The following is a 16576-nucleotide window of genomic DNA, read 5'->3' as shown; positions in this document are numbered from 1 at the left end:
CATTGATCCGGGCCACTAAAGTGTACTGTGAGCTAACCTTCAAAATATTATCTTCTGCAAACAATTCAATGGTCTTTTTTTCGTATTACCAAAACCTGTAACCATGGTTGCCGTGAAAATAAACAAGATGCAGTGTTGTTGGCAAAAGAGATAAATCAGAAAACACTTAAGAAGGATTTAGAAGTGATAAGGAACTTGACTAGTAATGTCAAACTCGTGATGAATTCTCCTTCTTCCCTCCTTAATCTGCAGAAATATAAAATATATGTTGCCTGCATGCCAAACTGCAAGGAATTACAGCAAATTACAGTAGAAGCCTGGAAGCAAATGAAACAGTGAGCAGGTCACTGTTTTGGCTTGTTGTCGTAATTAAATATATGCAGATATGCAGATATATTTAGCTTCATGCGATTTTGGCTGGAAGGGGGGACAAATTCAAATTGCCTTACAATTACAATACATAATTTGAAAATAAATTACCCAATTCTTGTAAGTGAACAAAATGACAAACCTACTAGAGAAGTCTTGAGGACCCATCTTAGCCATTCTTTTGTCCACCCATATATCATAATGGCTTCATCATAACCTCTCATGCTGCATCTTGTTTCCAGCATAGTTGTTTCAACATTTATACATGCAGCAATACTGTGTAATATTGTGCGTTGGGTATGAATTATGATCTTGCAATGCCACACCTGACTGTGCACATATATTTGCTTGCACAAAGGCTCACTGATCAAGCAAGGGGACTATACACCAGAACACCACTATTTTACACTCTATTTAGGAATAAAATATCCCAAACAGCCTACATTCACAAATAACACAACTGCTAATAGGTTTTCTGCTCCCAAAAGGAAATACTTAAAAGACGACATAAATATACATAATGCGTGTGTTAATTTATAGGTGTCAAAATAGCTACTGTGAATCAGCTGTAGGCAATAGTTGCTCTAGACCAGTGATGTCGAACCTTTTTCCCCTTGGGTGCCGAAAGTGCGTGCACATGTGCTATTCCGCATGCGCAAATGCCCACATCCATAATTCAATGCCTGGAGAGGGCAAAAACAGCTTCCCTACACCCCGGAGGCCCTCTGGAGGCAAAAAATGGCCTGTTCCTCAACTTCTGGTGGGCCCAGTAGACTTTGTTTCACCCTCCCCAGGCTCCAAAGTCTTCCCTGGAGCCGGGGAAGGGTAAAAACGTCCTCCCCCATCCCCCTAGAGGCTCTCTGGAAGCCAAAAACACCCTCCCAGAGTCTCTGTGCAAGCCAAAAATCAGCTGGCCCGCACAGACATGCACATTTGAGCTGAACTAGGGCAACGGCTCATGTGCTAGCAGATATGGCTCTAGACCCATGATGGTGAACCTATGGCATGCATGCCACAGGTGGCATGCAGACCCCTCTCTGTTGGTACACCTGCCGTTGGCTCAACCCAGATTCACTGCACATGTGCAAGTGCCTCCTGCCGGCCATCTGGTCTTTGAGTGCAGTATAGGTGTGGGGTGCATGGTGGGATGCATGTGTGCATGTGTGGGGGAGGGGCGTGCTCACATTGCATTTTGGGACCTTGCATGGCACCCTCACACCCCGTTTTGGCTTCTAGGTTGGTGTAGGAGGCCTTCCAGGCCCAAAATGAGAACAATGTGGTTGCAATTTTTTTATTTTAAAAAAGTGGAAAATTGAAAGCCCAAAGCATTGCATGATATGCCACAATTAATGTCAAGTCCCCGAAAGGATTACTAAGTTATAATTTAAAATGTAAATAGACATAGTAAATGTAAATAGACATTTACTATACTAGGAAAAACTGTTCAGTGGTCTATGTACCAATTCAGTTTATATTTATGTCCTAATTCTTAGGCAAGTTCAAGAGCTCTGCTATCCTTTCATAATGTTCTTTCCTTTTCACCGGGACTTTGATGGATAACTTACTGATCCCATCATGGACTCTAGACAAATTGTTCTTTTTCACTTGAGAACTTCAATTTGTTCCTGAACAGAATAAAACTGGCAGAATGAATGATGGGAAATGATAGGATTAAAGGATCAGGTTCTAAGCAATTTTAAGTTATCAAAGTATTAGCAAAAGGAAGAAGGTGACAGAAAGGAGCAAGATTCGGCAAAGCTTCTTCTACGAAAAGTTTCTGAAAGTGAATCATGCTGTTTCTTAGACAACTGAACAGCACACTGGAGTGCTAGACTTGTGTGGGTAACATACATGGGTGGAGGTATATGTAAGCTGGCAGGAAAAATGCTTTGACTGAAAAAGAATTGCTGGTCATGAACGAGAATGTGGAAAGTGGCCAACAGACAACTTTCTACTTTTGAAAAGATTGCTGCTTGCATTCAAATCAATTAAGTGGGGCGGGGGAGTGCAAGTGAAAAAAGATTTTATATCTCTTTGTATAAGGAAAAATAATACACCATAAGACTAATGAAGGGCTGCAAATTTTTTTACTACCACACTGTAGGTGGGACTTATTTTGTGGGTGTGGCTTTCCGATCATGTGACCAGGTGGGAGTGGTTTGATGATCATGTGACCGGGGATGGTTTAAAGGTCATGTGACTGGCTTAAATGTGGCCAACTTGATGTCAAGGGTTTGGGTTAGGGTGCCTTGCCTCTCCTCATCTCAAAGAGATACAATTTCACTTACTATTACTGAACATCCAAAATATTATATATAAAATATTATATATGTGATGCTGCAGGGGAATCCCAGCAGGGGAAAAATGGGCGCTTCGCTGGCAACGGAAGTCCAGAGGTGTGGTTTCCCAGCGAGGGGAGCCTCAGCGAAATCTCATCATCACAAAAACACGGAATTCCGGAGGACTTCCTTCTTTATGCAATGCTGCAATTCCGCTGAGGCTCCTCTCGCTGGAAACCCCACCTCCGGACTTCCGTTGCCAGCGAAGCACTCGTTTTCCGTTGCCAGCGAAGCACCCGTTTTTGCACTGCTGGGATTCCCCTACTGGGATTCCCCTGCAGCATCACAAAAACACAGAAGTCCGGAGGTGGGGTTTCCCATGGAGGGGAGCCTCAGGGGAATCCCAGCAGCCCAAAAACGGGCACTTTGGCTGGCAAAAGGGGTGAATTTTGGGCTTGCACGCATTAATCGCTTTTCCATTGATTCCTATGGGAAACATTGTTTTGTCTTACAAACTTTTCACCTTACAAACCTCATCCCGGAACCAATTAAGTTCATAAGACGAGCATGTGACATATATATATATATATAACCATGATTACACCAACCAATCAGATCACGGAAGCATAGTCACCCAATCTATTTGCTACATTCAAAGCAAATCTCCACCCCCACACTACATGCTAAGAAGAAATGTCAGTTGCTAATATTCATTTGCAAAAACACAAAGATTGGAACTCCAGCCTGATGATGGTGAATGTGATTTCACCGAAACGTCGCATAGACATGCAAAACATTACACAGGGCAAAACCCGAACTCAGAACAATCTACATATATATATATATATATATATATATATATATGCCATATGTGTACATACGGCATTGCACACAGGCACACAAATATATGCATTATCTACTATATAAACTGTATGTATATGTACACACACACACACACACACACACACACACACAGCTCTTCTAAAATTATACACATTCAACCTCATTTACTGCAATAGGAAAAACATACCCAGAGCCCAGAAAGGAAAAAAATAAAAAAAATTCTACCGGTTCTGCATACCTGACCGTACCCGTAGGAGCCCATCACTGGTTCAGTTCCAAGTGGAGAAAAAGACACTGGATTCATGGAAGATGCTTGGAAAGAAGGTTTAATGGTGGCCAGGAGCACATGGCATGAGTTCCTGAATAGAAAAGATGGATCACATGTGCACGCAGCTCCATCTGACTGGCGGGAACACCATCTTCTTAAATAATATTTTTAAAAAATTATTTTTATTTTATTTTATTTTAAATCATCTGAGCATGTGCTGGGAGAGTGATTGACGAGCCAGCGGCTTGCTGATTCGCTGACTCACCAATCACCCCGCCCACCTCACCTCTCTCTATATATAACTGCGCCTGCCTCACAGAATCCTGTGAGGAAGTTTTGCTTGGTTTTGCCTCACTTTACTTTTACTGCCCTTACGGCCTTTTAAAAAAACGTTTTACTCTGAGGAGTGAGGATTTTGAGAGGACCACCTGGGCCAGTCACATGATTGTCAAGCCACTCCCACCTGGTCACATGGCTGGCAAGCCACTCCTATCCAGTGACATGACCATCAACCCACACCCACAAAATAAGCCACGTCCATGCCCAAGCCAGTGTGGTGGTAAAAATGTTTGTGGCCCTTCACTGTGCAAAAATATATTTGCCTTGATGCTGAATAACAGCAGCCAAATTACATAATAATATTTAGATCTCCATTAATCATCCTTGAATGAATATACAGCATATATACACACAAATAATACATATACATAGGCACATATGCACAAACACGATAACAGATGGGGAAAACAAATTTATATAGCAAAAATATATTCCAAAAATATGCTTTTCAGTTTACATCTATTTCCCAACATGGATTTGAATTAATTCTGGAATAGATAGAGTGATACCTTGTCTTACAAACTTAATTGGTTCCAGGACGAGGTTCTTAAGGTGAAAAGTTTGCAAGACGAAACAATGTTTCCCATAGGAATCAATGGTAATGTTTTGGGAAACATTTTTGCTATCCTATTTGGTGGGAGATGCCATCTATAGAACATTTTGATTTGGTTTTCTTTTAAAGAAACTGATTTAGTCATTTTCCAATTATTAATCCACACTTTCTCCCATGTGTCTATATCTATTTCCTTACCAATATTTCTACACCATCTTATCATAGTATCTTTTAGAGTCAACTCTATATTTTTATGAGCAATAAGTAGTTTATATATTTTCCCTATCATTTTTGTAGAGTTAGTGGTTATTAAGGTAGTTAAAGAATTCTTACTTTTATTAAAAATATAAAGAGTTTTATCCTTCTGATATCTAGATCGGATCTGGACATAGTGCCACCAATCTATTATTATCCCTTCTTCTTGTAGTTCGATTCTAGATTTAAGCTTCATCTGATCATTTAATAGTTCTTTATATCTATGAGTCATTTTCTTGTCCTTTATAGACTTTGGATGCGTTATTGCTTCTAAGGGAGCTAACCAATCTGGAATGCTTAAAAAATGATTCTTCTTTATATCTTTCCATACTTCTAGTAAGTATTTCCTTAATGTATGCCTTTTAAAATATGAATGGTTTTTGTCCTTATCATACCATAAAAATGCGTGCCATCCAAGCATTAAATCATGTCCTTCTAGTTCGAGTGTTCTTTTATTATCTAAGATTATCCAATCTCTAAGCCATGTTAGTGCAGCGGCCTGATAGTATAATTTCCAATTTGGAAGGCCAAATCCTCCTCTTTCTTTGATATCTTCTAAACAATTCATTTTTATCCTTGCTTTTTTACCTTGCCATATAAATTTTTTAACTAAGTTGGTTAAAGTTTTTAAAAAGATACCCCCTGGGTTTATTGGTATTGTCTGAAAAAGAAATAAGACCTTGGGTAAAATGTTCATCTTAATTGTTGCAATTCTTCCTAAGAAAGATATTTTCAAATTGTTCCAGGTTGCTAAGTCTTTTTTAATTTCTGCTAACAATTTCATATAATTATCATTTTTTAATGTTATTGTTTTCGCTGTTAAATTTATTCCTAAATATTTTACCTTTTTTACAGTCTTTATTCCAGAAATAGTTTCTAATTTAGTTTCTAGTGTTTTGTTCATGTTTTTAGTCAAGTAATGTGTTTTGTTTTTGTTTATCTTTAAACCTGCTACATTTCCATATTGTTCAATGGTTTGTAATAAAGTAGGAACTGTTGTAGTCGGTTCTTCAATTATAAACATTAGATCATCAGCAAAGGCCTGGAGTTTATAGATTTCATCTCCTACGGTTAAACCTTTTATTCTGGGGTCCGCTCTTATTTTAATTAATAAGGTTTCAAGGGTCATAATAAATAACAATGGTGATATAGGACATCCTTGGCGAACTCCCTTATTTATGTCAAGTATTGGTAATTGACTGTTATTCAATATTATATTCGTTGTTTGTTTTGAATATATGGTATCTATTAGATTAACAAATTTTGGGCCAAATCTCATTTTATTTAATTGCATTTTTGTAAATATCCAATTAACGTTGTCGAAGGCTTTTTGAGCATCCAAAAACATTAAAGATGCCATCTTATCTGGGTGTTGTTCATAGTACTCTAGTATATTTATTACAGTTCTAATATTATTTTTAATTTGTCTCCCTGGAAGAAACCCATTTTGGTCTTGGTGTATTATTCCATTCATAACTCCTTTGAGCCTTTCTGCATAAATGGCAATAAAGATCTTATAGTCTACATTTAATAGTGATATAGGCCTATAATTTTTGATTTTTTCTGGTTCTGTACCCTGTTTATGTATTAAGGTTGTCAGTGATTCTGACCAAGATTTAGGAATTTTTCCGTCAAGTCTACAGGAATTAAAAGTTTCTAACATATGGTTTCTTATTGTTTCATTATCTATCTTATACCATTCTGCAGGTATGGCATCTGGACCTGTGGCCTTGTTGCTTTTCTGTTTTTTAATTGTTATTAGGAGTTCCTCCATTGTTATTGGTCCATCCATGGTAGCCTGTTGATCTTCTGTTATTTGTGGTAGATTTGAAGCCTCTAAATAGTTAAAAACTTCATCTTCAATGACATGATCTTTAGCATATAATTCCTTATAAAAATTATACACAATGTCTGCCTTACCTTCTGTATCGTATTTTATTTTACCATCTTTATCTTCTAATTTTTGGATTAATTTTGATTGACTCTGTTTTCTAAGTTTATACGCTAGCCATCTGCCAGGTTTATTTGCATATTCAAAGTATTGTTGCTTTGCTCTTTTAATCTTTTCAGTTAGTTGGTTTTGTTCTATAACTCTAATTTTATGTTTAATTACGTTTATTTCTGTCTTTAGATCTCTGTTCTTAGTATGTTGCTGCGATAAGGATTCTAATTGTTTTAGTTCGTTTGTTAATTGTAAATACTCTAATTTCTTTTCCTTATTGTGTTTTGCTGTATAAGATATTGTTAAACCTCTTATGTACGCTTTAACTGTATCCCATAAGTTCTGTGGAGTAGTGTCTGATGTTTTATTAATTTCAAAAAATATTTTTAATTCCTTTTCAATCCAATCCTTATATTTCTTGTCGTTTAATATATACCTGTTCATCCGCCAATTGTTCTGTTTATTATTCATCGTCATATAGACCACTATTGGATTGTGATCGGCCCATGTATTAACGTCTATCTCAACTTCTCTTATTTGTTCTGCCACCGTTTTTGGTGCCCATAACATGTCAATTCTCGTCCAAATTTTGTGAGGATTGGAATAAAAGGTAAATTGCCTTTTGAGAGGGTGTCTTTCCCTCCAAATATCGCTTAATAATAGTTCCGCTTTCATTTTTTGAAAAGTACTGGGTAGCAAGTTTCTTCTTGTTTTTTTACCTTTTCCCCTTTTTTTATTACTTCCCCCTCCTGAGTGGTCTAATTGTCTATTCGCGATAGCATTAAAATCACCTATTATCAATAGATTATCAATAGCTAAATCTGTTATTATTTGGTGTAAATTTTTATAGAATGTCATTTGGTCTTCATTGGGGGCATAAATAGAAACAACCACTAGAGGTCTGGGTTCAATATCTACTTGTACAATCAATATCCTACCCTCTTTATCCTTATATATTTGTTTGGAATTTATAGAATTCTTGACATACATCACTACACCTCTTTTTTTTTGGTCTGCTAATGCAGCATACATTTTTCCAATTTTGGGATTCAACAGTAATTTTTGGTTATCTTTTTTAATATGAACTTCTTGTAGTATTGCAATCTGAACATTTTGGTTTCTGATTTTGGAAAAGATTTGCTTCCTTTTTCTTGGTTCGTTAAGTCCATTAACATTTACGGAAAAGATTTTCAAGTCTTTATTCGTTGTCATTTAATAGGTTTTTTGGTTTCTCGCTGAGGTTGAACTCTTCTAGAACCTTGGTCCTGCTCTATTACTTGGGCAGTTGCCCCCAGGTTTTCTTCTTGCTGAGTTAGTGATTTTTCCCCTGGTTGCTGTTGAGCTGGCTGTAGTTGGACCACTAGTTGCTTACTTGCATGGTCGGAGTGGCCCAAACCACTCTGTTCAAGAAAGAACATAGCTTGATCTACGTTTTCCAGTTTGTACCTTGTAGAGCGCCATGTCAGAGAAAGTCCTTGTGGAATAAGCCAACGGTAAGTGATATTTTCTTTAATCAAGATTTTGGTTAAAAAGTGGTAATCTCTTCTGTTTTCTCTGACACTTCTTGGAACTTGTTTTAATATCTTTATTTCTACTCCATGTCGTTGAGGCGGGGAGTTTCTTGAATAATGAAGTATCTCATCTCGCAACGCCTTTCTTGTAAATTTAATATGTATCTCTCTTGGGAGGTTGTGTCGACGGATATAGCTATTCGAGATTCGGTATACTTCATCGATTTCTTTCTGTAAAGCCATGGGGTCCTCTTGAAGTATACCTCCAATGATTTCCGCCATAGTCGTTTTTAAGTCTTCATCTTTTTCCTCTTTTATATTCTGAAATCGAAGTCCGTACGAAGCTCGTTGCATCTCCAGCTGGATGATAGATTCATCATATCTTTTGTATCTTTCATCAGCTCTCCCTTCAAGATACTCCATTCTTTTCTCATTTTTGTCAGCTTGCTCTTCAACTTTTTTAACTCGGTCATCACTTTCTTGAAGAGTTTGTTGGATCTGCTTTATCTGATCTTTCATCTCGCCCATATCAGCTTTCATTTGAGCCATCTCCACTTTAAATTCTGCCAAGTCAGCTTTTATGGCTTCTCTTTGTTGTGTTGCCTCCTCCTTTATGGCTTCTCTTTGTTGTGTTGCCTCCTCCTTTATGGCCTCTCTTTGTTGAGTAGCATCTTCTTGTGATTTGACCATAAAGTCCTTCAAAGCATTCAGAGTCTCATGTATAGTTGCAAGATTGGACTGCATTGTTTTGTCTTTGTCTTTGTCTTTGGTAGACATGGTTAGCACTTGATGCGAAGGAGAAGAATGCGGTGACACTTGTGGAGATAGGGTAGTTGGTGTTGTTTGTTTCTTTGTTGTTTTAACAAGAGTTGAGGTGTGGGACATTATCAAATTAGAATCCACTATTTCAAATTTTAAGGTTAGTTTCAATTTTATATATAGTGAAAAGGAAAAGAAATTACTATAAATTCCAAATCTATTCAATATATTTTGTTTCCCTTATAATATGACTATACCAATTCAATAGCAATTCAATTAATAACAGAGTTCAAAAGAAGAAGGAAAAAAAATATTATTGTTTAGTGCCACAAGGAAGAAAAAAAAAACAAATATTAGCCTTTTCAAGTAAAAGGAGGACAGAAAATGAAAGAAGAGAAGGAATGTCAACTATATATAGAAGACAAAAGAAAGAAAAGAAAAAAAAAATTTTTTGGAGGAAAAGACTTTAGGAGGAGGGAAGAAAAAAGAAAAGGGGAAAAAGTGAAGTAAAAAGAATTGTTCAAAAAGAAAAAGAAGGAGGGTGATATTTTAGTTCAACTATTTAGAATAGAGCAGGAAGCCAAGGTTTATTAACAATGCATGTAATTCAAACCAAACTTCTTCTAATAATAGAAATGTAAGGAAGAAAGTCAAAGAAAAATCAGGGAAAAAAAAAACCAGATAGTTATTCAAAGACACAATAACAGTATTGTATACTTAAGTTCTTCTTATAGATCCTGTAATTTTGCTAGGAAGTAGAAATGAAAATCCAAATCTCAAAGGGTAAAGTTATATTTGATTTCAATTCAAAATTCAAGGAGTAAAGCAATTCCAAAGCTTGCTTGTGTTCAAGATGGAGTCAGTTTATTTTCCAAATTCAAGACAGGAACAAAGAACAAAGAAAGAGATCCCAAGATGGAGTCAAGTTAATTTTCGTGCAGCAGGCAGATGTTAAACCAAGGAGTTCTCAGCAAATAATCCAAAAGGTGTCAGCAAATAGTCCAAAAGGCTCAGCAAGTATTCCAAATAGGTTAATCCAACAATAAGTAATCCAAAAAAGAAGTGAGTTCAATCTCTTCTAGATTCCATTTAATTCATGATTATTAAGTTATTCATGTTGTGAAAATAGGCAGCAAAAAAAAAAAAGGCAGCAAGACTGTGTTCCTCCGCTTCAAAAATTAAGTCCAGAAGATTATGATTTTAAAAGTCTATCAAGAACAAATTCTGATCATCACTAGAAATTTCCTTTAGCAGTTAAAATTTCCTAAATAGTCATGTCAAATTTAAACTATTTTGTTAAAGCATAAAGTCAAAAAATTATTTTGTAGATTCCCAAGTTCACGTTCAAAATGGAAAAGTAAAAGTGAAGAGAAAAAAAAAATTAGGTCCGGCTGTTATTTGCGGATGAGTTTAAACAAGAAAAAACTTTCACTTTCGCCCTGGGAAAAAAAACTTTCACTTAAAAGTTTTACGATCTTCAGAGTTAAAGACGAAACACAATAGAGATTTTTACCTTAAGTCCTTTCTCTGCTATATTCTTTTTCTATGTAGATGTAGATATTTTTACTTTCGCTTCTTTACTTTTATTCTTCCCGCTGAGTGAGGGGAGAGAGCGCTGGCCGGTCCTCTTAAAGAAAGAGGAGCGGTTCTCCCGTCTCCGAAGCTGCGGGGCGAACCGCTGCCTCTGGAGTCCTGGCGATGGGTCCTCGGGCAGAGGAGAGCCCCCTGTTCATGGATCGGGCCATCCGGGCCCGATCCGATCGCAAAAGCGACCTTCGGAGGGGGTAGAAGAGATTCGCCTGGCAGAGCCCTGCCAGACACGTCTCGTCGCGATCTCCACCAAACCGGAAGCCCCAATATGTTGGAAATGTAAGAAGGATATAGGAACTTACTATCATCAATGGTGGACATGTAGCAAAGCAAAACTATATTGGAAGATGATTGAAAAAATATTAAAAGAAATAATAAAACAAGATATAGATAATACCCCGGAATTTTATTTATTAGGTGTCACAACCCAGATTTATAAGAAAGAAATTTTTTATTTAATCATACATATATTAACTGCGGCTAGAATAATATATGCGCAAAACTGGAAAGGGGAGGAAATCCCCAAGGAAGAAGAGGTTATAGCTAAGATATTAGATTGCGCTGAAATGGATATGATGACAAGAAGATTAAACGATCAAGAGGATACTAAATTTTACGAAACATGGAACAACGTTTACAAATGGATAGATAAGAAAAAATAAGATATATTGTTAGTGGTTGTTTTTTCTTTTTCTTTATTTTGTATTAGTTTTTATCTAGATGATAATAATAGTAATATTAGTTTAAAAGGATTTTTTGATGATTATGATATAGTTATGTATGTATAAGTATAAGCAATATATTAAGATTTTTGAAGTATAATAGTTGAATTTAGTTTTAATGTTTAGAATGAAGGTTTAATACTATTTTATTATAGTAATTAGGATTATATTAAAGGTATCTTTCCTTTTTGGTAACTATGTTATACTAACCTTAATACCCACATTAAGATTTGTAAACTTCAATTCAAATTTATTAATTTTTTCTTTTTTTTATAATAGTTAATACATATGTATTCTTTTTCTATATTTGAATTTATACTTTCATAAGAAGCGGGGGAAATACACCCCCACTTTATGTTTATTGTTTGTTTGTATTTGTTTGTCTTTTTATGAAAAATAATAAAAAAATTGGGAAAAAAAAAAAAAAAAAAGGAATCAATGGTAAAGCGATGAATGCGTGCAAGCCCAAAATTCACCCCTTTTGCCAGCCAAAGCGCCCGTTTTTGCACTGCTGGGATTCCCCTGAGGTTCCCCTCAATAGGAAACCCCACCTCTGGACTTCTGTGTTTTTGCAATGCTGCAGGGGAATCCCAGCAGTGCAAAAACGGGTGCTTCTCTGGCAACAGAAGTCCGGAGGCGGGGCATCCCAGCGGCGACGGTGAGTTTGTAAGGTGAAAATAGTTTGTAAGAAGAGGCAAAAAAATCTTAAACCCCGGGTTTGTATCTCAAAAAGTTTGTATGACGAGGCGTTTGTAAGATGAGGTATCACTGTATATGGAAGGAAAGTCCTGTGGTGGCCAGAATGAGTCTTTCATCTTTTTCTTTGTACCTTGAGACTTTAAGGTAGCTGAAGAGTACTGTACCACACCTATTTTCAAAGTATAAGTGGAAAATGTTGAGCGCACTAGGTATGGGTGTTTGATGGACAACGTTGTCATGTGGGAATTTGCAGTTGGCAGCTCAACAGGCAACTCGATAATCAGGAGTAGCATGCTTGGACTTCACCAATCCAGCAACAGACAAGCTGAAAGGAGAAGCGGAGCCAACCATTTTACCACTCCAGCAGCACTGTCGAGAAGGTACAGCCTGCCAATAACTGGTAAAGCACTTTTCCTTTCACAGACTGCCAAGCCAATGCTTCAGTCGAAGTTTTAAAAAGACAGCTGACAACCACAGAAGCCAATTTGAAGATGGCTGAAGGCTTCAGCATAATCTCAAGAAACAACAACAACAATAAAAACCCTGTTTAAAAGAAAATATACACTCAGGGCAGGGGTAGACATTCATTCATTCATTCATTCATTCATTCATTCATTCATTCATTCATTCATTCATTCATTCATTCATTTATTGGATTTGTATGCCGCCCCTCTCCGCAGACTCGGGGCGGCTAACAACAGTGACAAAAAAACAGCATGTAACAATCCAATACTAAACAACTAAGAAACCCCTTATTATAAAACCAAACATACATACAAACATACCATGCGTAAATTGTAAGGCCTAGGGGGAAAGAATATCTCAGTTCCCCCATGCCTGACGGCAGAGGTGGGTTTTAAGAAGCTTACGAAAGGCAAGGAGGGTGCGGGCAATTCTAATCTCTGGGGGGATTTGGTTCCAAAGGGCCGGGGCCGCCACAGATGCAACTGGCTGTATAGGATGTAGGGTTTTTTAGATTAACTAGTCTAAATTAATTGGATTTAGGATACATTTTCTTTTATATGTTGTAAGATGCCCTGAATCCTCGGAGAGGGGCATATAAATCAAATAAGTAAGTAAGTAAGTAAGTAAGTAGGTAAGTAAGTACGTACGTAAGTAAGTAAGTAAGTAAGTAAGTAAGTAAGTAAGTAAATAGCTTAATAATAAATGGTAAGGTAAGAAAGCTTTCATTAGGAAACAGAGCAGTGGTAACATCCATTTTTTTTTACTACCGTTTCTGTGGGTGTGGTATGGCTTGGTGGGAAAGGATACTGCAAAATCTCCATTTCTCTCTCTTTCCCCCTCCCCCCACCCCTGGGGTAAGGATATTGCAAAATCTCCATTCCCAACCCACTCTGGGGGCAGCCAGAGGTAACATTTGCCAGTTCTCCGAACTATTCAAAATTTCCGCTACCCGTTCTCCGAGCTACTTAATATTTCCACTGCCGTTCTCCAGAACCTGTCAGAACCTGTTGGATTTCACCCCTTGAACACGGGGAGGATTAAAAACAGCCTGTACCATTTGTAATGAAGAACCCTCATAAAGTATATTAAAATATTATTATTATTATTATTATTATTATTATTATTATTATTATTATTATTATTATTATTATTAATTGGATTTGTATGCCACCCCTCTCCACAGACTTGGGGCGGCTAACAACAATGATAAAAAACAACATGTAACAATCCAATTTAATAAAACAACTAAAAACCCTTATTATAAAAACCAAACATACACACAAACATACCATGCATAACTTGTAATGGCCTAGGGGAAGGAATATCCTAACTGCCCCATGCCTGGCGACAAAGGTGGGTCTTGAGTAATTTGCGAAAGACAAGGAGGGTGGGGGCCGTTCTGATCTCTGGGGGGAGTTGATTCCAGAGGGCCGGGGCTGCCACAGAGAAGGCTCTTCCCCTGGGGCCCACCAAACGACATTGTTTGGTCGATGGGACCCGGAGAAGGCCAACTCTGTTCGACCTTATCGGCCACTGGGATTCGTACGGTAGAAGGCGGTTCCGGATGTATTTTGGCCCAATGCCATGTAGGGCTTTAAAGGTCATTACCAACACTTTGAATTGTGACCGGAAACCGATCGGCAGCCAGTGCAGGCCGTGGAGTATGATACTGGAATATACATAGGTGAAGTCATTCCTTATAATACAATTCAACAATAATAAATACTATTCCATTTCCTTTCTCTTGTTAAAAACCAAAAACACTTTCTGATCTCATTTTTACAAGAGAAAATCTATGGCATTTGATGGAATATGTGTGTATGTATGTATTTATTTATTTATTAATTCATTCATTTATTCATTCATTCATTCATAAATTGATTCATAAATTCACTCATTCATTCATTCATTTGATTTGTATGCTGCTCCCCTCCGAGGACTCGGGGCGGAATACACTGTATCTCTGGGCTATTTCTAGCTTCTTCCTCTCAGTGGTAAACAGCAGTGACCAGGGAAATATTTTTATTAGCTATAGCACCCACTTATGAACTCCTCTCCAGAAGGATCCTTGCCTACCACATTCTAATATCATTTCACCGCCAGCATAAACCATTTTATTTCTGCAGGATTTTTACATCTGATGAGATGTTAAGATCCAATTATTGCAAAGCTGCTATGGCCTTCTGTTTTACTGACTATACTATTCTGTTTGTCTTCTTCTGAGCTGCCCTGAAATGATTTATTGAAGGCTGTCTTCAAATTCGTAAACCAAACAAACAAATGAAACAATCACTGCTGCTTGCATTTGTACCAACAGGCTTTCTTATTATGAAACAAAATGCTCTCATTCCAATGCCAAACTATTAAAAAAAATATTACAATAGTAACATCTTGAGGGGCTTCCGGGGTGGAGCCAGGCTGAAGCGACGTGCAAATCAGTAGCTCCTGGTTTGTACTCGAGATTTCTCGCTTCAAAGACCACTTAGTGGTGTTAATTCTTCTTGGTGAGAAGATTTATAGTTAGGGGAAGCATCTGGTTACGGGGGGGTCGCAACCCCTCCCTTAGCGGGTGGTAAACCCCCGTAGTTGAGCGGGGAAAAAAGCCGGGGTTTGTCCTCAGCCCGAAGGCCTGGCTTACTGAGCTGTCATCAAGGAAGTTAAAAAAATAGAGCGGCGGCAGCAGCGGTTTGGGGGAAAAAAATACTTACCCAGAATGATCTAGAGGTGCTAAACAACGGCTTTGTGAGAACTCATATAGTCTCCTGTGATTAACGAGCGGCGATTGAGGAGAGCGGAGCTTTTCATTTTTTTTGAAGGGAAAAGTAAGTTGCTGATGGTGGGCGGAAGTAGTCGCAGCCGATTACAAAGTTAAAAGAGGAAGTTCTGTGTGAAGGAGACGGTAGCTTGACGGAGGATCTGGTGCTGTGGGGCTGGTGTGGTCGGTGACAAAGAGAGAGGAGAAAGAGCAGAGGCGAGAACAGTTATAGAATAGGCGTTGATTGCTTACCTGAACGCCTCTTCTCGTACGGTGAGTGGGTACAGCAGTCACATGGGTTGCTCCTGTCCAATCCGTTGGAACTGAGCCTAGTATTAAAAAAGACTGCTGGATCCGCCCCTTCCCCAGAATTCGCGAATCCGTAGACTAGGCTCAGTAGTGAAGCTCTTTAATGTTCAACTCTCATGTGTTATAAGAAAATAGAATAGAAGGTAAAGAAGACCACACATAGGGAGGGAAGTGACTGCTGTACCCACTCACCGTACGAGAAGAGGCGTTCAGGTAAGCAATCAACGCCTATTCTCCGTACTGAAGGAGTGGGTCCAGCAGTCACATGGGACATACCCAAGAGATAGGTCCCTAGGGTGGAGTACATTGCTATCGTGAGAGATAACGGATTGGAGTACTCTTCTGCCGAAGGCAGCGTCCGCTGATGCGTACGAATCGATTTTGTAGTGCCTTATGAAGGAATTTGGCGAGGCCCAAGTGGCTGCTTTGCAGACTTCTTCCAACGGAGCCTGAGTCGCCCAAGCGGCCGATGTGGCAGCACTTCTGGTGGAATGCGCTGTAATATTCCTTGGAATGGAGAGGGAAGCTGTCTCGTAGGCCTTAGAGATGGTCCCTCTGATCCAACGACCTATTACTGTAGAAGACACTCTGGATCCCAAGGATCTGGGATGGTAGGCTATGAAGAGTGCTTCAGACCTCCGGATGGATCTTGTGCGTTGGATATAAACCTTTAGCGCTCTAGTGAGATCCAGAGTGTGCCATCTAGTTGCCAGGGGATGCTCTCGTTGGAGGCAGAAGGAAGGTAATATGATATCCTGAGATCTGTGAAACATGGAACTAACCTTTGGTAGAAAGGTGGGGTCCAGTCGCAGAACCACCTTGTCCTGGTGAAACTGACAAAGGTCCTGTCTGATAGAAAGGGCTGCCAACTCAGATATGCGTCGGGCGGATGTAATCGCCACCAGGAATGCTACCTTA

At 38.4% G+C, this 16576-nt stretch overlaps 1 protein-coding gene across 7 annotated transcripts in view; it reads right to left on the bottom strand.

Moving 5' to 3' along the window:
- FARS2 (phenylalanyl-tRNA synthetase 2, mitochondrial) overlaps nt 1-16576 on the bottom strand; it is a 288657-nt gene that overhangs the window by 13235 nt on the left and 258846 nt on the right. For 3 of the 7 annotated variants that reach the window (XM_070747191.1, XM_070747189.1, XM_070747190.1), the window contains one exon: nt 3730-3850. The exons of the other annotated variants lie outside the window; for them this stretch is intronic. In XM_070747191.1, the coding sequence (XP_070603292.1) occupies nt 3730-3850 (121 nt within the window). The remainder of the gene's footprint in view (nt 1-3729; nt 3851-16576) is intronic. 7 annotated transcript variants of the gene reach the window in all.

This window comes from Erythrolamprus reginae, chromosome 3, assembly GCF_031021105.1.
Source record: "Erythrolamprus reginae isolate rEryReg1 chromosome 3, rEryReg1.hap1, whole genome shotgun sequence".
Taxonomy (NCBI): domain Eukaryota; kingdom Metazoa; phylum Chordata; class Lepidosauria; order Squamata; family Dipsadidae; genus Erythrolamprus; species Erythrolamprus reginae.
This window is presented reverse-complemented; position numbering and strand designations above follow the sequence as displayed.